This window comes from Anguilla rostrata, chromosome 9, assembly GCF_018555375.3.
Source record: "Anguilla rostrata isolate EN2019 chromosome 9, ASM1855537v3, whole genome shotgun sequence".
In the NCBI taxonomy this organism is placed as follows: domain Eukaryota; kingdom Metazoa; phylum Chordata; class Actinopteri; order Anguilliformes; family Anguillidae; genus Anguilla; species Anguilla rostrata.
In genome coordinates, this window is record NC_057941.1 from 17,854,007 (window position 1) to 17,875,404 (window position 21,398).

General features: G+C 42.8%; 2 protein-coding genes across 5 annotated transcripts in view; one reads left to right on the forward strand and one right to left on the reverse strand.

The window, feature by feature from the left end:
• Positions 1-2,243: 2,243 nt before the first annotated feature.
• Positions 2,244-8,908, forward strand: LOC135263130 (APC membrane recruitment protein 2-like). The gene has a single exon (XM_064350784.1). The coding sequence runs from the start codon at positions 2,461-2,463 to the stop codon at positions 4,927-4,929; it is 2,469 nt and encodes an 822-aa protein (XP_064206854.1). The 5' UTR covers positions 2,244-2,460; the 3' UTR covers positions 4,930-8,908.
• A 3,787-nt stretch (positions 8,909-12,695) lies between these two features.
• The window catches only part of LOC135263131 (pleckstrin homology-like domain family B member 2), a 44,597-nt gene continuing 35,894 nt past the window's right edge, over positions 12,696-21,398 (reverse strand). For all 4 annotated transcript variants that reach the window (XM_064350786.1, XM_064350787.1, XM_064350785.1 and 1 more), the window contains 5 exons: positions 19,825-19,915; positions 18,807-18,953; positions 17,350-17,569; positions 16,949-17,034; positions 12,696-15,626 (listed from right to left, as the gene is read on the reverse strand). In XM_064350786.1, the coding sequence (XP_064206856.1) occupies positions 15,486-15,626; positions 16,949-17,034; positions 17,350-17,569; positions 18,807-18,953; positions 19,825-19,915 (685 nt within the window). In that variant the 3' untranslated portion in view covers positions 12,696-15,485. The remainder of the gene's footprint in view (positions 15,627-16,948; positions 17,035-17,349; positions 17,570-18,806; positions 18,954-19,824; positions 19,916-21,398) is intronic.

The following is a 21,398-nucleotide window of genomic DNA, read 5'->3' on the forward strand; positions in this document are numbered from 1 at the left end:
AAAGGGTTTTAAAGAGACCAGAGCAGCAGTGTCAGATGATCGCTTTGTGACTATGAATCGGTAGTTTATGTAACATCTTCACGAATACAACTACACCACAATAACAACCCCCCCCCCCCCCATATTCCCATCTTTCTATCTCCCCATCCTCACCAGGCTTGCAGCGTGATCATGGCTGAGATTACAGTTCCTGAGGGGTGGGTTTAATTGGAAAAACACCAGACCTTGGCTGTAATCCCTGCGGCAGGAGGAAATCTGCTCACCCTTCATTAGTGAGCAAAGGGGCGTTGGTCAGTAATCCTACGCATCTTTAATTCACACCCCACCTGCTGGCTCAGGCTTATCCTAGACTTATGCTTTGACTAAACCTTCATGAGGTCTGAAGGTAACACATAGGTGACAAGTTAGGCCTCATTCATTTCATTATACAAAGTTAATTTTGAAGTCCTACTCTGGCTAGACTGAATGTTCCAAGACAGCATAGATTACTGAGCTGCGGGTAGGTGACAGAGAATAGTTAGACAGATGAGTCTGGAATATTCTCCCATATTCCCTCATTAGTTAAATCTACATTGAAAGAAAAAATATAATAATGTACAGAGAGATTAAGTGGTAATATAGATTATTATAGTCTGTCTGTTTATTGCACTGCCTGAAGTTGTCTTCACTTTCCCAAGGTACTACCTATAGGTCTCTGTGTACTTAGCAGGTCTTGTTTTCTGATACTTGGCCTATACTCAAGTCTGTGGCCCCGTCTGTTGCTTTGTCTGCAATGGGTGACTTCTCTGAACAGGATAACTCAGACAGAAGAAAGTTGCTCCTGCACAATGAACACTAATCAAAGCAGCACTTGAGGGTGTGAATGCACGCATTGTCTGGATGCAGTGAGATGGAAGAAGAGGCAAGAGCAGAGCCTAGAGCCAGGGCTTGGAAAAGACTGCTTGGAAAAGAGCAAGGGGGAGAGACAGAGGGATGAAGGAAGGAAGAAAGAGATCATGGGCTGGAGGGAGAATGAGAGGTACTGTAGGTGGACAGAGAACAAATGAGAGATATTTAATCCTTTCCATAAAGAACCTGATACCTTTGAACAATGGTTACCTGAGGGAGAAGTGTTATTTAGTGTTGCTCCACAGCCAAAGCATCTCTCTTGAGTTCCTATTCCTAATAATTCCTATTAATCATACACAGTCCCTTGTCTCTCCCATCCCTGCCTTAGCCCCTACAACCCCACTTCCCACCCCTCCTAGCTGTTCAACTCCCACGTTCAGCCACGCAATGGCTTAGGCCCTGGAACACATGTTGTTTTTGCTTACTGTCTTAAACCTACTCTGTGCCCATATGCTCATGCCTCAGACCATCTGAGCACTAGTCCAGACCTGTCACTATAATGCAGCTTTACAAGCATGTGGGGCGTGGCACTCCACTGTTGTTATGAGAACACATACTACTCACGGGCAGAGATGAAATACACGAACACATATTTTGCTCAAAAATGCAACATAAATAACAAAAAATTATCTCTAAGCTATAATCAAAATGGTAGAGGCATAGCTTGCTTTGCAGGAGGTATAGAGGTATAAATTACACAACAAAAAGGTGGGAAGCCTGTAATACATAACTACATATTTGCAAATGCATATTTCAAATACGTGTATTTGAAATTCTGATCGCCCTTTTTAGTGGGACATCCCCAGCCAGGGATCCATGTGTGTGAGAACACACTACAGCAAATTTTGTTCAACAGATAAAGAGGTGTTTCATCTTAGCTCTTATACGAGTCTTGCATATGGACACAGTTTCCTTTAAAAATAGCCCCAGGGCTTTAATCTTCTCATGTTTCACTTTGCATCGCCCATTTTGGATTATTTTTAATATGATGCTCAAAAGTTGAGGGCTACAATTACATTTCTGGATAAATCCAATCTGAATATGATTTTGAGATGGAAATTTTGTTATCTCTGGATCTCTGGGCCCATACAAAAGGAGAACACGAGCTGGAACACACAGGAAGAGCAATGGCACAAACAGTTCAGTTCCAGAATGGAGGGAGTAAATATGGAATGTGAAGAATAAAGAGAGAGAGAGAGAGCGGTGGAGCAGCCCTGGTTGCTGCTGCTTGGCTGGGTAGGGAAGAGATGATGACAGACGCTGGCACGGCTCCACTGCTGACGAAAGCTGCTTAGCACTCCAGTTGCCATGGAGACCAGCAGGAGCAGGCAGAGGGAGAGGGAGAGGGTGGGAGAGGGGAGAGATAGAGAGAGAGAGAGAGAGAGGGAGAGAGAGAGAAAGAAGACAGCAAGAGATACGCCGTGCAAACGAGTGATTGAGAGCCAAAGAGTGTGTGTGCGTGTGTAAGAGAGAGAGAGAGAGAGAGAGAGAGAAAGAGAGAAAGCGAGAGCGGAGGTAGAACAGAAAGAGAGCAGAAATAATTTGCAGATAGAGAGAGCAGCTGCAGCTGAAATGGACCTGCAGTCGGAGAGCGACCCACAACCGTCTGGCAAAATCAACAAGGCTGCCTTCAAGCTGTTTGGAAAACGCAAGCCTGGCAGCCCCGTGTCCAGCATCTTCTCCATCAGGAGCAAAGGGGAGGGGGGCAAGGGGGCAGCCAAAGCCCCGCTCGTCAGGAGCAATACTCATGATGGAATAATGGAGACACCGACGGAGCTGGAGGGAGGAAAGAAGGAGGAGTTGATGGGGGGAAACCTGCCCTACACAGACAATGAAGCCATCCCAGCGGTATCCCCGCGCACCTCTTTCTCCTCTATCACCTCGCTGAAGTCCCTGAGTTTCTTCACGGTTCTGCGGCGGAGAAGCAGAGCTGGTGATGGAGGTCGCTCAGCCTTCACGGAGCCTCGGCCCGGGGGCCGGAGGAGGAAGGGGTTGAAAGGGCTGTTCAGCAGCGTCCGCTGGCACCGTAAGGATCAGGGAACACGGGAAGAGCAGGAGGAGCCTCCCCCACCAGCGTTACTCCTAGCCTCCCGCTCCAACAGTGTGGAGATTGTCAAGGAGCACATGACTCTCACTCCCAGACCCCCACCACGGGCCATGGATGATGCCCAGACACCCACTACACCTGAACCAGATGAAGACGCCTCCATTCCAGTCACTATGGATGATGGGAGCCCTCTAATGGAGATGGCAGGAGACCAGTGGAACAAGATATTCTTCCCATACTCTGCTCTTGCTCCTAAGGAGACGCCAGCCCTGGCAAAGGCTGACACCACAGAAGCAGGGGACAAGGTGAACAGTACTAGCAGCAGAATAGAAGAAAGCAAGGAGGAACAGGAGAGGAGTGGGAGACAGGGAACAGACAGGGCACTTGATGGGGATGGGCTACAAGGAAAGAGCAAAATCATGGCTGAAGAGAAGGCCTGCCCTGCTCTTGCTTCTATTCCTAAGGGTACTCCTGCTCCTGCCCCAATGCTTAAACCTGCCTTTGTTTCTAGCTCCAGCTTTTCTGCTACATCTGCTTCTTCTGCTGGCACTTTTCCAGTACTTTCCCCAGCCTCCCTACCTGCCCCAACCCTCTCCCCTGCCTCAATCCCTAAACCTACCCCACCTATTGCTATCCCTACCTCTACCCCTGACCCTGCCCATGCAATCCTCAGCACCCCTACCCTTGCACATACCTCATCCCCTGTCCTTGCCCCTGATCACAAAACTACCCCTGCCCCTGCCTGCATGGCTGTTTCCGTCTCTGCCTATACTCCTACCCCTCCACCTGCCCAACGACCTAGCCTGCCCCCAACTAGTCCTCCTATCACTACCTTCACCCCTATACCTACTCCTGCCCCTCCCCACAGACCTAGTCAGCCCCCAGCCCAAACTTCTATTCCTGCCCATACCACTACCCCCACTTCTGCCCCTTCTCTCACCCCTAGCCCTCCCCCTGCCCTCACCCCTACCCTCTCCCCAGCCCACACTCCTTCATCTACCCCCACCCCTGCCATGTCTCCTGTCCTTATCCACATGCCCTCCCCTGTACCATCCCCTGCCCCCACTCCTGTTTCTGGCCATGTTCCGGTCTTAAATGCTACCCATCCTCCAGGCTTTAAGCCTACAGCAGCCTCCTCAAAGGCTATGGTCAGCATGGACACAGCAGAGGATATATCTGGTCAAGACAAGGTTTGTGGTGATGCTATGACTTGCAGAAACAGAGTGGAGGAGTTGTCCAGTGGAGAACATGTTCTGGGTAAGGCTATGACCAGCTTAGAAAAAGGGAAAGAGTTTGTCAGACAAGATGGAGTTGTGGGTGGGGCAGATGGAGGAAAGAAGCTTTCCAGCCAAGATGAAGATATCAAAGACCAAAGTCAGGGTCTTCAACATGTTGTGCTTCAAAGAGAGGAGGGTTCTCCTGCCTCACCCCCCTCATCTCAACCTGGTCCCCGTCGGCCAGAGAAGAGGCCTCCCCCGGTGAAAGCTCTTGGACTCAGCAAGATCCCTGTGAGTGGCTGCACTAGGGCAGGGAAGCAGTCTCGTGAAGCTCCATCTGAGGACGGACGGAGCAAGGACCCACAGGACATCCCACCCAACTACGATGAGGGGTACTGGGACTCACCCACACCTGGGCTGGAGGAAGAGGGTGCTAGCTTCCTAGCCCAGGAAGGAGAGGAGAGCCCAGGAACTTTGGCTGCTGGTGAAAAGACAACCCCAGTCTCCACACATGAGCCTAAACTGACCCCATCCAACCTGGGATCTGGGCGCCCTCTGAAGGGCAACTCCAGCTTGCCCCGTGACTCCAAGATCCCCATCAAGCAACCCACTGCTCAAGCTGCCAGTCATGTGTTGGCGACGTCAGCAACCACACCCACCACCCACGCACATGGAACAAAGACTGAGGCCCTACGCACCAAGATCCCTGTGTCCAAGGTACCAGTCCGTCGGACCAGTGCACGCTCAGCCCCCGTCTATGATCATCCTAGGAAATAAAGCCAGTGACCAATCTGGATGTCCCGTCAAAGCATCAGAATAAAAATGACTGACTATTAAGAGCTTCAGTCCAAAATGCCCTTTTGATTTTATACAACAGGCATTTTTTTGCTTCATTTGTTTAAGATTTCTTGACAAACAAGAACCGTATACATCTATTTTTTTGTAGATTTGTCGATGTATGGGATGTTATGTGAAATATGCTTATAACATACCTATGCTGGTCAGGAAAATCAATTTTACCTTTGGACTCTTATCCGGAATTGTCTGACTTTATTCTGATATCTCACAATACAAAACAAAAATGCAAATATAAACTTTCAACCTGGTCAAGAACTATTGCAAAAAAATAAAATAAAAGCAACAAGATCACTCTTAAGTGCAGCACTACCACTCTACTGGAAAATGCCAAGACAGTGCTGAGAAAGACCCAAGGCCACCCTGGATAAAATGCGAGAACTAGGCTGACCTCTTGGAGAGAACAGGGGGACAGGATCTATTTACCAAATGGAACACAAACTCATGACCGCAGCTACAACATCCCCAGACAATGAAAATGGATTTTTTAAAACAAATTATTTTAAACTCCCTTTGTTACTCCCTCTTTTTGGTAGACTACTATCTCATTCTTTCCCCAACGCTACAGGCTGTTTCGCCTGACTTTTGACTGTTGATCCTGGAGACCCCTGGGACTGCATTCGTCCTTCACACCATTCACACTCAGGAGGTTGGACATACAGTATCTCTAAATGTATGCTGCAGTGGGAATTTCTATTTAACCATTCACAGGTCGCCAGCGTGATATGTTCTGTGGGTGTTGTTGACACGTTGCAGCTCCTGCATCAATAGGGGTTCATGGTAAGACTGTCCTTATGATCACTTTCACTTTTAGGACTGAAGTTTTTTTAGAGTGCACCCGTTTGTCACTTTGAATTGTCAATCATATTTGTTTTTCTGTAAATTTAAATGTTGTTTTGTTTCCTATCTAATCAATAAAATGACACATGTACATTTAGGCAGAAGCTCTACCTTTGTGCTATGAAACTAGGTATCCATTTCACACACACCATTTTCATGTGGGCATGTGTGCAATAGACCCTTCCTGTCGCTGTAGTGTAATTCTATGTAGGTAGTCAATGGCATTATCCTCGCTCATTCTCTGTCAGCAGTCTTTTGCAGGAGGAGGGTAGTAATAGGGAGGGGTAGTTTTCTGAACACTGGTGAATAAAAGCCAGGTTTTGCAATGTAATTGTTTAGATGGTATATTTACTGTCTCCCGTGTGTCAAATTGTTTTGGAAATGGATGAGAATCTGCTTTTCTTATGATGTGGTTATTGATGCAAAACAATTTTATGAAAGGGGGGGGGGGTATCTGTGCAGATGAGAGTGTGTGCGCACGTGAGTGAGTCAATGACAGAGAGAGAGGGAGAAAGAGAGAGACAAGGGAGCAAGGCAGCAAGGGGGGGGGGTGACTATGTGCAGGTGTGTGTGCGTGTATGTGTGTGTGTGTAAGTGTGCCCGTCTGTGCGTATGTTTGGAGGGCACAAGAGACCTACTCCACAAAGAGACAAAAGAATGGAAACACACATGGAATTTAGAGTCAATCGTAGGAGAGGGAACAGTAAGCCAAAATTACTGCATGTAATGAATACAGTATAATAAATCAGATTTAATTTATTATAGGGTAGCTGTATGTAAAATATACACCCGAATGTTTTGCTCTTTGACATTGTCACATGTGCAAGACAAAGAGCCAGATTTGCAGTGGGGAAATCTGCTTGTACACAAGAATGCCATGCTATTATGCAAGCATGTGACATCTTCCTTCTTTAATGCATGAGATACAAGCTAACATTAGATTTGTAGTTTCCACAAAGCTAGTTTCATTCCTTTAAGATATTAACACATGGCTTGTAATTTGCTAATTATTTATATTATTTGCTAAAATATATAATATAATTACTATTCTAGACACAAACAAGTATAATGCATAAAGCATAGACTGTAATTAGTTCAGCTAAGCATTTGGAAAATACATTTATACATTTCACATGAAGAAGAAGCAACAAAACAATTTGAAAAGGAATTGCACAATACTAACTAAAAACACAATAATTGACACACATACTGAAGAAAAATGCTTTATTGAATAAACCAAAAAGGTTTTCCCAATTGAAAATATTTTGGTTCATTCAAATGGTGTAGATTTATCCCATGAAACATTTTTTCAGTGTTCTGTTCTATTAATTTGTATTCTGATTAACAAGCTCTAGGTAGTAATTTTGTACTAATGCTGAAGGCTCTTTACCCAAATAGCTTCAGTAAAATATGTACAGTAAAATGTGTACTTGTAAATCATGTATATTACTCTCGATACAGCACCTGCCAAGCAAATGAAGATGGACAGGAATAGCAAAAGCACAAATATAAGGACTTATAAGTCTCTTATAAGCTAACAGCCAATCAAATCTGCCCAGAAACCTTAATTATCTATTTACAAACAAATACAATAATGTGGGGTACTTGATGTCGGCAGTAACAAAAAGCTAAACTGTAAACATACTGTATTAGCAGCATTTGAGCAGTAGACCAGATCCATTCAGCTGCAAGGCAAACATCAGGCTTGTATCAGAACATCACGCTTCTTTTAAGGGGATAGGGGTCGAAGAAACAGAGTGGGGAGAGATTTTTAGTAGAATGACCCTGTCTGTTTGTATGCATGTGTATTGTATTTATGTGTATTTTATGTGTGTATGGCTACGTGTGTATGAGAGAAATGGATGAAGATCCTGACAGGTGACTGAATCCAGCTGTATGGCTGAGACTGTCAGAAATGAAGATCACTGTGAGGGGAAATATAACGAGCTGAGCTTCTACACAGCCCTTCCAGTGAACAAAAGGTTCCCTAAATTTTGCCGTAACAATAAGACAATCATTGCTAAAATGTGACCTTGAATGATCCTTACGTGTCAGCTGCATTTACTAGAAAGAACAAGATGAGGACGGATAGCGTGTTTGGGGGGAAAGGCTTGGTGAAACCTTTCCCTTGGGGTGCCTCACTGAAAGATAAAGGTTGCTGGCACAATAAATCAGTGCTTTTAATGAGGGCTAAAAGATATTCAGCGAGAACAAAGCACCAATGAGGACAAAATCATATTCAGAGAGAACAAAGCACCAATGAGGGCAAAATTATACTCAGAGAGAACAAAGCCTTGTGTTCAAATGATCAACTTCTATTCAGAAAAATCTAAATCATTTCAGAAATTTGAGTATTAAACTTGGAGCCCCAAACCTCATTGTAAATCTAAGACTTAACCCAGGGCATTCACCGCTATTCCCTGATTAGCTTGCCTGGACCATAGGTCTCGTAAAGATACAGTGACAAATGATCACGATGAGCACGTGGTCACAATATTAAGATGGATGGCCTTTGGCTGGACAGCAAGACAATCTGGGCACGACAGAGACCAGGACTGGATTAGAACTGGTTGCAGGAAAACAGGAACCATGTACACACATTAGTATAACTTAACTTGCAAACAAAACTCATCCCCTAGATTTCATTATGTCACAACCAGTGTAATTGATCTAAAATTCAGTAGATATGAATCCAAATTCATACATCTTATTTCTCGCAATTTGTACAGTAATGTAATTCCTCTGAATCATGCTGATCAGCTGGTTTCTCAACGTCCTTGTTGTCATTTTCATGTTGTTGCTTTCACTAGTTTGCACCTGTCAGGACTATAAAAAGCTAAAGCACTGTATGTCTGCTTTTTCATCTGTGTGGTTTACATTTTGTGTGAATTCGTGGCTTGATATGGCTTATCCTTCTATTTTATTACTACTGTATTATAGTATGCTAGCAGGTACTACTGTATTACAGGTATGCTAACTTCTAATAAAGTCAGAACATTATACTATGATCATGTAGAATGAAATTCCGTGGTGTTTCATAAAGCATACAGTTTGAGTGAAATGCTTTTGAATTTTTATTGTGAAGTAACTTGGTGTAACATGACTGAGGAAAACTGGTAGAGAATCAATCTTTCCTTTATGTGGAGTTTTGGTTTCCAATATGCTGTGAAATCCAGTGCTACATGGGACAGCAAATAATCTCTTGAAAAATAAGTGTAGTCCTAAATTATAATTGCCTCAGCTATATTTTTGAACAGATGAATATCTCATCAATTTGAGGAGAGCAAGGAGATCAGAGACCACTGAAAAGAGATACTGCTGTACTTGAGTACATTAGTCCAGATGAGCATTGGTACAGCAGAGAATGTGAAATCCATGTTAGTTAATGGAATACAATAAAAAATTTAATTGAATCGCACAATGTAGAGCATGCACTTGCGGGGGAGGGGGCGGGGGTTATTTGTAATAAGGTGAAGACTGGAGATATTCAGATGAATTGAAAGCAAAATTGTGTGTAATGTGGTCCTGCTCAGTGCTGTGTGTGATCTGGGATGGGATGTCAGTACGCAAGGCCGACCCTCCCTCCCTCTGTCTATAAAAATCACGTCTGGTTTTTGTTCCCCCTCAATGCCCTCGTTCTGTAGCTGTAAACACAGGGAGTGCCCCCCCCCCCCCATTCTCTCTGTGCACACAGCACGCTAGGCTGGCTTATATAAACAAGGAGACTCTGATTTGGCTGTGATATGATGAGTACTGGGAAAAAGAGGGTAGCATGTGACAGATCAGAAAGAAGTAGAGGTGGGGATGAGGTGCATAAAAAATTGTATGTGCTGTCCCATCTCATTTCTCCTGGGCATCAGGACCGAAACAATTCTTCAGGGACAAACATGCTCCACTCACTGCTGTCATGGTTACCCAACAGATAACATACACAGGTCATGTGTCCCATCCACATGATTTTCAGGGTCCATAGGATGCTGGGTGCAGAGATACCCATAAGGAAAACATCAATCTTGCTCTTCTGTCTGTTCTACATGGTTTTTATCATGTGTTTCCAGCATCCCTTACCTCTTCTCTTTTACCAATAGAAAGAGCAGTTTTCCCTTAGGGATAGCTTGCATTTTCCAGAAATAGAACTCAATAACACATTACATAAAAAAATATGTGCTGTCAGAAAATAAAAATGACAGAAGAGGGCAGCAAGGCTGGTTTCAATTATAAAATGTATAAATTATAATGAGAGATAAGGATGTAATCTTTTTAGTTTCAGCAAAAGGATGCAGATTACATAACCAATTTAATGTGGCGCTCTATCAGCAGAACAAGGCAGCATGGCTGGAAATTGGTTTAAAGGTCCACTTTGACCTGAAAATCTGGTTCAAAACTATTCAAGACAGTCAGTTACTATACAGGCAGTTATCATTACTAGGTATCATTTACCATAGTTGAGGCTGAGCCCTTTGGTGTGTTCAAGGCCAGACATGACACAATGCTAGATGAACATGCTGAGCCAATACGAGCAGCCTGTTTCATCCTTATCATGCGCAGTGTGGAAGCAGAGCTAAGGTATGGTGACGAGCAGTAGGATGACATGTTTACATGAAAGGCATTACATTGTACTGATATAAAGCACTGATTCGACTGGAGTTTACATGTCTGGGTCTTCTGAATCTGTAATCCTATAAAGCCTGAAAGTGCTTGGTATGTCAGAATGCAAAAGGCAAGAATCATCAAGAAAAAATTAAACCAGACACACAATCCCAAATTAATATATTAACGTATGCACATATAAACACCTATTTGGTAAACTGACATTCTAAATAAAATTCACACCAACGTTCAGATGTGAAAGCAGTAATAAGTGACATATTATACATACTCTTTCATGTATATTTATGTTGATACATTTATGTGTTTTCAGAATCTGACCATTGCTATCATTAAGGTAATTTGTGATTACCTCATTGATGCATAGAACATCATTTTTTACAATAACAAGATATAGAATGAAAATCAGGCGAGAGAAAGGGAGAGAGGAGAGAGAGGGCGAGAGAGAGTGAGAGAGAGCAAGGGAGGGAGGGGGAGAGATGATCTCATGGTGCATAGAACTGAGAGCAGTGATGTCACTGCAGCATCTCCTGCCTATCTTCTGGTGTTCTGTGCTGTGCATCCCCCCCCTAGTGAAGGAGGCGTGTTCAGTGTTGTTGGAGCATGCTCAGTGGTGCCTAATACAGAGTAGGGAGAGAGACAAGAGGCTTAAGCTCTTCAGCATTGATGGTTCATCTGAGGGAAACAAACGGCTCTGCTGAGCATGTTCTTCTCACATCCTTCTCACGACAAGGGCTTAAAGCAACAACAAAATTAATTAAGGTTTAAAACAAGTTGGCGTAATCTGGCCAATATTCTGTATGAGGGTAAGTGCATTAACCTTATGTGAATGATTAACTGGCTGCGTTATTGCATGTGATCTTGAATCTCTCCAGTGTGGGTATTTATACAATTCAGATTTTAAGGAAGGCACAGTGGATATACAATCCTCAGCTCAATACACTAAAACCAAAGAGAAATGTCCCCATAAACACCCAATAGGCCCATAATTTGTCAGCTGATCTAAAGATGAAAACGAAATAAAAATATCAAAACTAAAAATAAATTCAGGTTATACAATATACACTTGCTTAATTTTGCCTCTGAATGATGGCTCTCTCACTTCTATACAACTAGATTTCAAAAGGAACCTGTAGGTTTGAATTGCTCCAATTACATTCCGCCCATATTGGGCACCTTATTAAACCTGGCATCAAAACAACAGACCCCTTCATTGAATATAGCAGTTTATACCCTCACTTAGTGCTTCTATCCAACCGTTGACAAGAGCAACTCAATGTATAAACATTAGCTAAATGCTCCACAATCAGGCTACAGCCGGGTAACTGATTAACAGAGACATTTAAGGGGAAAACAAAGTCACCCGAGAAAGTAAAAACAACGCAGAAAATCATCGTATCCAAGGCACCAAGACATCCGCACAAATTGGCTGTGACCGCAAGATGGTCATTACTTGAGGTTACTTTAATGGGATGCTGTTGTTGGAAAGCACACCCACACAACGGTTAATGCATACCCAACATTAACTATTCATTTCAGTGTGTCTTGCCATTTGAGCTCATGGGACAGTCTTTACATTTTGCTGTCGTGCGGTTGAGATCTCAGCGCAGATAGAAACCGATATGCACAAAAGGTCAGGATCTAATTCAATGGGAAAACCAGTGCAATATGAATGTTTTCTCTTTCTAAAGAAAAAAATTATCTTCATACCTAGCTACATGGGCCAGGTCTTTAAAAAGGCAAAGTAGCTGCAAAATATAACAGTAGAAACAGTCATTGCAGTTGTAGAACTGAGTTGTAGAGGGACGGAGTGTGGCACAGTGGGTAAGGAACTGCGCTTGTAACCGAAAGGTCGTAGGTTCGATTCCCGGGTAAGGACACTGCCGTTGTACCCTTGAGCAAGGTACTTAACCTGCATTGCTTCAGTATATATCCAGCTGTATAAATGGATACAATGTGTAAAGTGCTATGTAAAAAGTTGTGTAAGTCGCTCTGGATAAGAGCGTCTGCTAAATGCCTGTAATGTAATGTAGAAAAAATGGGGGTTGATGTGTTTGCTGGATTGCTGCTCTGTAAAACACAAACATGGGCTGCAGATGAAGGATTATGGACTTGAGAGGTTTAAAGAGCAGTTAAAGGGATTCCTGATTTACCACATCTACCTGAGAGAGAGTTTTGATGGTTAATGCATCTTTTGACAAAGGAAGTGCATATGGGGAAGGGAAAGGAAAGTCACACTGTAAAATTATACCTCATTTATTGATGTATTACTGTATTACAAACATTTTAACACCTTAGTGCCTTCATATGGGGGTTATTGAGGACATAAAACAGAATAACCCACTGAAAGGAACATGTAAATTTTGCTGCGGTGGTGAATTTTTAGTGTATAATCAACTCTATCAGAGTGAAATCAACAATAGGGACAATATGTTTTTTAGTCTTCAGTCTATTTGTGTTGATTTTACACCATTGAAGTTGATTTTGCTGTGTGAAAATGTTCTGTATCAAATTATAAAAAAATAATTACAAAAACATGCAAGATAAACAGCATAAATACAGTAATAAAAGCCAATAATTTCATTTTAAAAGGTTTTCAAATAGTAAAATAACATTTTCAATACTGATGATATGAAAGAGACATGTGCAGCCAGAACCATCTTCACAGATCATATTCAGGGGCAGGAGCAGGAGCAAAATATGATCTCTCTCCAGCACACAGCTGCTTAGGCAGAGAGATTAGCCCTGTGCTGCCTGGTTACAAGCATACACAATGCAACCTTACTCTTATCATCATCCTTATCCTTATCATCACCATCATCATCATCATCAAACTGGAAACTCTGTTGGTGGCTATTAGCAAGTTTTCAACAGAGCACATTAAGACTGAATGAATACAATCACAGGGCAATGGACTGAGATTTTAAAATGAGCTGGATGAGGGGTGGAACAAGAGGGCCATACCAGCTTCTGGATTTCATGCAAAAATTATTATAAAAAGCCCAGACATTTACATGGTCTGACAATTTAAATGAGCATTTGTAAGCTCAGGGATTGACAGTTGAAGACTGTGTCTTCTACAAGTGAACCAGAGTTGGTACCTGTGCCTAATTTGGTAAACAAAAACCAGCATACACACTGGCCCTCCAGGTTATCCACCCCTGAGCAAGAATGAAGATAGCAATGACAGTGTGTAATTCTCGTATTAAGATGACACTGAGATGGAACAAACCACCAATCGCTGGTCAGACTGTAGTGTATACACTAGCTTGACGTACCATTGAACCCACAGTCAGAATTTTCCTAACCAAACATCCCTTCCACCATTGTGTTTAAACTCACTCTGGGATAACAGGGAGGAATGTCTATACATCAGACATTTAAGGCAAGATTTAAGAAAATTTAAATATTTTCCATTTCATTATGTCAATATATAAAACTGACATTTACAAATATTCTACTAACATTACCTGGTTATTATAGAGGTATATGAAATTATATGGTTTATATATAAAAATATGGAGAATCCTAAGACATGGTAAAAGTACAGGAGACAATTCCTGTGTATAGATATGTCAGGTTAGGTATACTCCTGCTATTACCCTCGATCAAGGCACTGGTTTCAGAACTGGAGTTGGTCCCTGGGCACTGCGGCGGCCCACTGCTCCTAAGTAACTAGGATGGGTCAAATGCAGAGGACAAATTACCCCACGGGGTTCAATAAAAGGTAACTTAGATGTATAGACACACAAACACACACCTCTCTCTCTCTCTCTTTCTCTCTCTTGCACGCACAAACACACACACACACGCATGCACATGCACAAACACACACGCATGCGCGCGCACAAACACACACGCATGCGCGCACACAAACACACACACACACCCCCCCACAGGGTTCAATAATAGGTATCTTAGATGTAAAGACACACAAACACACCTCTCTCTCTCTCTCTCACTCGCTCTCTCTCGCATGCACAAGCACACACACATGCACGCGCGCGCACGCACACACACACACACACACACACACGCGCTTTCCCTCTTGGCAGATAGTTCATTATTCCTGCCAGCAGCTCATGGGAGAGCCTTCAGTTACTATTGAAATTGATAAGAGTAGAATCTACTGTCGAAAAACTATTGTATACAAAAATACAACAGCATTACACTGCAGAAAAGTCGTACGAGAGATATTCATAGATGAAAACAGCATTCAATACTACTGTCAACACTGTTCTGTTCAGTAATGCAAACAGTGCGACATATTGAGCAAAAAGGAAAAGATATGGCCACTGGTACCCAAAGCACTGATAGAGGGACTGTTAAAACAATGTGCAATGGGCATCTTTTTCTGTGCAAGTCTAGTCCTCAAAATGCTATTATTGTGCTTGTGAAAAACATTTACTGTGGCATACACAATCCACCACAAACACACAACTCAGTTATCACTTACAGGAAGATAAAGCACTTTTATAAAGAGCGTTCTACTGCGATGATGACTCATTCCTCACTTCCTGTTAAACATGAAATGAGTCACATCAACAAAAAGGACCGGTTCATGTCACAGTGGTGACGCTCCTGTCCGTACACACACATTAATAATCATCATCACTGCGGCTATACAAAATTAACCAACATGTGTGATCAAACACATCCAGGGTGTGCAATAATCCTTCTTTAAACCCAGTGGCATCACAGTCTGTCGCTGGCACCATTCTTTTTCACTGAGGGCATAGCACATGACAACATGATTCAGTCTCTTTGTTCTGAGGTGAAAATGTTCTGAAAGTTTCAGAACACCCCATCTGCTTTGGCACGGATCCTCAAAGCACATAATAATTCTAACAAAGGAGATAAGGCACTAGAATAACATCATGGATAACATCAAAGAAAAAAAAAATATCAAAAAGAGGTCACAAGCAAAGGTTGTGCCCAGTATTGAGATGGTCATCCATTACTTTTGGGGCACTGCGAAACTTCCTCTCTGGTGAGTGGCGGTCCAGAGAGTAAACAGCGACTAGGAAAGCTTACACCAGAAAATGGGTGTACCCCTCGGCCCCAGTCACAATCACGTCCATCCAGATGCGCATGGCTTCAGGAGACGGGGCCACCATGTAATAAACACGGTCGTGCGTCTTCACGCTGAATGTCAGGGATGGGTTGGGGCTCTGGAGAGAGTGAGAATACACAGTGAAGCCACAGGGGGGCGGCAGCAGTACTAAATTAATGCACAGCAAAACACAGCAATGCCACTCCGTTTTCTCTGGTTTATTTCCTTTCATCTGTAAGGTCTATAGTATCATTTCTATAAAGATTGTTCTGCAGTGTTATATCTGTAGGGTTCAGTACATATTTGCTTCAATATGACATGACTTGAAAATCCAAATGATTTTAAGATGCAATTTTAACATTATTTTATAAACCCAGATTTGTCTGATATACTATTCAGGTTGAGAGACTAAGACAGAAGCATGGTTTCACAGTCAATGTGGTGATATTCATTAAGCAGACCAAATATTAAAGCATTTCTAATGCAAGCAGCTCAATTAAATTACCGTATTCTTAATGTAACATCTATAAATGTTATAGGTAGGCTGACTAAATTAATATCAGTAAAGGTGTAATAAGTTTTGTGTTTACATTTACATCTGCTGCATGTGTGAGTGTCCGATTTCCTTCCGTTTCGTCATCAGATTGGACTCCTTTAGCAAGTGTTTGTGCCCATTTTCATATTTTTTGCAATACAATAAAATAGAGAAATACTGGCTGCCACCTCCAAAGACAGGACAGCCATTTTTAGCAGACGAAAACACTTCACAGAAAGCATCAGAAGGCCAATTTAACCCTGTACATCTGACTGAGTATCTCACTATCCTCACTGAAATGGAACATACTGCCCTTATACTGAAGTATAACACTACAGAGATATTATCAACATTCATTTAGCAGATAACCTAAATACTTCAAAATATACAATAAATATCCAAATTCTTGCTGATATTTTAATATATTCCATCTCCAGTTAATCTCTGTATCGAAAAGTTTGCCATTCACCAGAGGAGACTCACTCTTCCTCTGTGCTTCTGGACTGTAGATTACTCAGTATATTTTGCATGTTTGACCTTATTATGCTTGACTTCGTTCATGCCTTGTCATTTACATGCAAAAATAAGGGACGATTCTTGTTATGCAGGTAAAAAGGTGGTATGTACTAGCATACAGGTAGTTCGAGGTTACCCTGTCATGCAGTTTAAAATGTAAAAATTGCTGGCTTCATGCTTAAATGCTGCAGCTTGCTTCAAGTACATAGACTTGTAAACCAAGAATGTGAATAGAATATTGAACTGCGCACACTCGACACATTTGAAATTCACAGATTCTGAACTGTCTTCTCACCGAAAATGTAGTCAGTGTGACAATGCAGAGGTTCTTCCCCAGCACTGCCCCAGTGGACTGATGCATGAGACAGGGGTGCGCATCCACATCTTACCTTGTGAGCGTTCTTTAAGTGGTCGTAATACACTTCTTCGATAGCTTGGAAGTAGATGACTCCCTTCATCTTGGCCTCATGCTTATCTGCAGAAAAACATATAGATCCAGTGATGTCATAATGGAACACCTGTCTACAAGGCCTCACCACACTCATTGCTATGACTCATTGCTTATCTTTTATAACTTGACCAGCTCGTTATGCATTTCTGTTCCATTATTCACTTCCTTTTGATTTAACTGGGAAATGTTGCATTGCTGAGATACAGCTGGGGTGTTTAAAAAAGATTTTCCTCCACCAAAATGGGTAGATCTGAATTTTGGATCAAATAATCAGAGGCGGAAATGGCATTCTTTGCCTTTTGGTAGTATGTTAGACCAGGTTAAAGACCATAATAGTACCTGAGTAATAAGACAGGGTCCGGCGGTTGCGATCAAAGACAAACCAACGCTTCTTCCAGGTCTTGATCTTGCCACCCATCTTGACTAGGAAACCACGGCAGGTCTTCTCAGTCAGTGAAACGTGGTAGCACGTGTCTGTATTGTGTCCGGCAGACTCGATGTGAGCGCGAAGGTCAAAGTCGTCCTTCCTGACCGGGAGGTACCGGGTCAGTGGCCGGGACTGAGATGTGAGAGGAGGGGTCCAAAATCAGACAGCAGGTACAGATATAGCTCATCGTTCCACAGACATAATGTTGCATTTCTCTGCCCTCTTTTGCCCTTTCCTGTACCTCTCAGCGGTCTTTTTAAGGATGCTGGGGGGCTCATCCTTCTAAGGCACTGTTCTAAGTGCATGGATGGGCCCCAGGGGCTGGTATCAAATCCTGATCATGCCAATGCTGACCATGGCCAGCAGTTATTTTATAATTTACACTTGTTTACTAGCTTATAAAAGATACATTAAAGTATATTTTGCAATTCTGTAAAATATTGTTTAAACTTGTGGAATTGTACAATTTTTATTTAAAGTTGTGTCAAATGCTTGTTAAATAATTTAACATCTGTAATTTATTTTCTTGTATCACAAGAACTATGTAGCTAGGTAGACCCCATATCATTAAAGCAATGATACGTGAAACGTGAACACCTATTTTTCTTTCTATTTTGTTCCCATCTCACTTAATGAATTTAGTGTTTCAAAACTAGTGATCTTCAAACCCTACATGCCAGCCAGACCCCTCCGTTCCGCTACTTCAGGACGCCTGGCACCTCCCGCTCGCACTTCGCACTTGCGCTTCCCGATCACGTCTCCTGCCTGTTCTGGCCCCACAATGGTGGAATGACCTTCCCGTGGAGGACAGAACAGCTGAGACCCTGACGACCTTCAAGCGACAACTGAAGACTCACCTCTTCAGGCTGCACCTCTCCCCATCCCTCCCTACCTCCCTGCAATCTCTAAATTGACTGTAAGCTTAGGGTTGTAAATAGGTAGTTGTTTCTTAGTTGACGTAGTTAACGCACTCCTGTCTTAAATACTGCTTGTATTTTTTGCATAGACTGCGTTGTTGCTGTTCTTGTTTGTGTTAGTGCTAATCAGATTAACCTACAGGGTCCAAGTTAAACTATGCGGTTGTTCCCTGAACTTGGAACGGTACTTCTCTCTAGGGTTGTCGACACACTTGTTCCTGGTTATGGTTATACACTTTGTTGTACGTCGCTCTGGATAAGAGCGTCTGCCAAATGCCTGTAATGTAATGTAATGTAAAAACGTCAACTTTCCGTACTTCCCAGTTACAGAGTACTAAAAGTGTGTTCTGGAACATATATCACGGTTTCCCAAAAGCAGACAATATATTCTAATATTAATATACTCTAATAGCCTTTCTTACTTTAAGCGAAGTGAATGGGACTCCTCTTACCTGAGCTCTCTGTTTCTCGCGAAGCTTCACTTCTCTCTCGATGAGTTTCTGCCTCCTGCTGGTCTCCTCCTGCAGACGTTTCTCCAAGTCCTCCCTGCGCCTCCGCTCCTCCTCCAGCGCCTGCCTGCGCACTTCCATCTCACGCTCCTGTAGGGGGCGCCACACAGAGGGGAGTCAGGGACAGGAACACTCTCATACAAATATGCGCACAAATACATGGGACACGCTACATACACACATGAATATACTCTCACAACCAAACCCACATGCAAATAAACACACTGTAAACATATAGATCATACAGAAAAATATTCCAACAACCACCATACATTTACATGACACTTACACACAGTACATGGCACGTACACAGGCATAAAAATACAGACACGACTGCCCACACAAAAATACAAACAACAAAAAAACATGCATACACATACACAAAAACACACACCCAACAAATATAAATTATGTACACATGTTGATAAGTGTGGTCATGTTCAGATGAGCCTGTTCTGAGAGAAAAAAAAGAAAAAAAAAAAAAAACTGGACACACAAGAGAGATTTCAGCAAGAACCACGCGTATGATAGGTTAAAAAGCTGATCATATGTTATTGAATACTCTCTGTCATTAGGTACCATGTGAGACATGCGTGCTAGGTGACTGAGTTCAAACACAGGTCACACACACATCTCTGTTCTCCTGCTATTTTTATTCTCAGTAGTGAGAGAGAAATCAATCATGCTTAAATAACAAAAAAAAACTAAAAAACATTAAACATACATCTATAAAAACAGATGTAATAATCAGATTTGTGTTTTGAGACTTGAAGTTACTCAGAGACCCTCCATGTAAGTTGTGGTGTTAATAAGAAGGCTCATAATCGAGCCACATTTAAAAAGGAATTTAGCAATCCACCGTGAAGTGAAATTGAATGATTCCTGGTGTACACAGACTTATGCAGGCACGGTTCTGATATGATAGTGTGAGATGATGAGTGTGTGAGATCTGGCTTGGTACCCGGTGCTCGAGGAGCCGGTGCTTCTCGGCCTGGGCTTCCCTCAGCAGCCTCTCCATCTCCTCCATCTTGATCATGTTGGACATGCTGGCACTGATCGGGCCCAAAGAGACAGGAAAGACGCAGCATTTGTCAGAGGGCAGGTTTTTATTATCCTCCAGCACACGGTGCACTGGGTGGGCAAGCCCTCTGAGCTACTCTGAGCTCCTCGACACAGACCAAACAGACATCTCCCCTGTATTTCCCCTGCACGGTTATCCCAAAACCATCCTCAGAGTGGAGAAAAAAAATGAAAAACTGTGATCCTTGTGGAGTTCTGTACAAGATAGCACACCAACAAACAATGAAACTCCGGCAGAGCCCAAGCATAGAGCTAAGAACGGAATCGGGATTTTATTTCAACTTCAAATGAAACATGAAGCCTTTTTCCGTCCACCTCCCTACATCCAAACAGGATGCTTCCAATTACCCCTCCCCCACTGTCCACATACATTCTTATGTCCCCTCGCAGTGGAAAGACCCACGCTTTTCTATCTGAATCTCAAATCTGTGTGTCCAGCTGTAAACACAATGATAGAATAGTACGTAATATGCGAGTGTGTGTGCGTGCCTGCATGAACTCGTTTGTCAACGATGTGAGGGAACTATTCATGCGTGCGTGTGTGTGTGGGCATTTGTAAGTCTGTATCACACATACATACATACTGTAGAACATCACACCTTGGGTGATGGGTATCTGTGGTGGCTACTGGGGTGAAAGAGAGAATGCATTAACAGCACTAAAGTACCTAGAACTAACAGTTTAGAGGCCCACAAAGAAAAGGAAGCCAACTGCTGCTCACTCCAGTCCTCCCTCTACCTGAAACCTGATCTCCCCCTCCAAACTGCAAACCTATCCCATGGTGTTAGCTCCCACAAAAATCACTGCTCATACTGGACGCAAACATTCTGCTGTCTAGCCTCTCAGGCAAATCCTACATGCTCCATCACTTAATAATCAAACACCAAACTGCGGCACTTTTTACTCTTTGTGAAATAATTTTAAAAACCTAAAACGGATTTTAATGAGAATTTCATTCAATGGTGGCACCTGGTGAACAGACAGCAGGTGGCAGTGTAAGAGCTTCAGAACACTGGGAACTTTTTACAGACCCATTTATGGTAAGAAATGAGACTTATAAATCCAGCTTTATTGCCAGGAAAAAACCTACAGTGATGTTTGTGTGAAATAACTGTTCCCCCCCTAAATTCTGAAAGTTGGCCCTGAGCTTAAAAATTGGCTGACTAACGCTGTCTGCCAGAATTTCTCAGTCTACACAATTCATGTAACACTGGAAAAGAAAGAATTCAGTGCTACACCCACTATGGTGAGTTAGCTAGAACAGGAGCTTGTTGCTGTAGCTGTTGAATGGAACTGTTAGAATACGTAAGTAAAGCAAGGGCTGACCGGTTCCTGGTGAAACACATTAACCCCCCTTCCCCCCTCCACAACTGGGCCAAAGGAACCTCCTCGCCCCGAGGTCACTGGTGTCACCTTTCCCTCTTCTGACAATCCGCATGGCTCAACTTTCCTGTG

Bases quoted from the DNA above. Each gene is read 5' to 3' on its own strand.
- LOC135263130 (XM_064350784.1), top strand. From the start codon at position 2,461: ATGGACCTGCAGTCGGAGAGCGACCCACAACCGTCTGGCAAAATCAAC.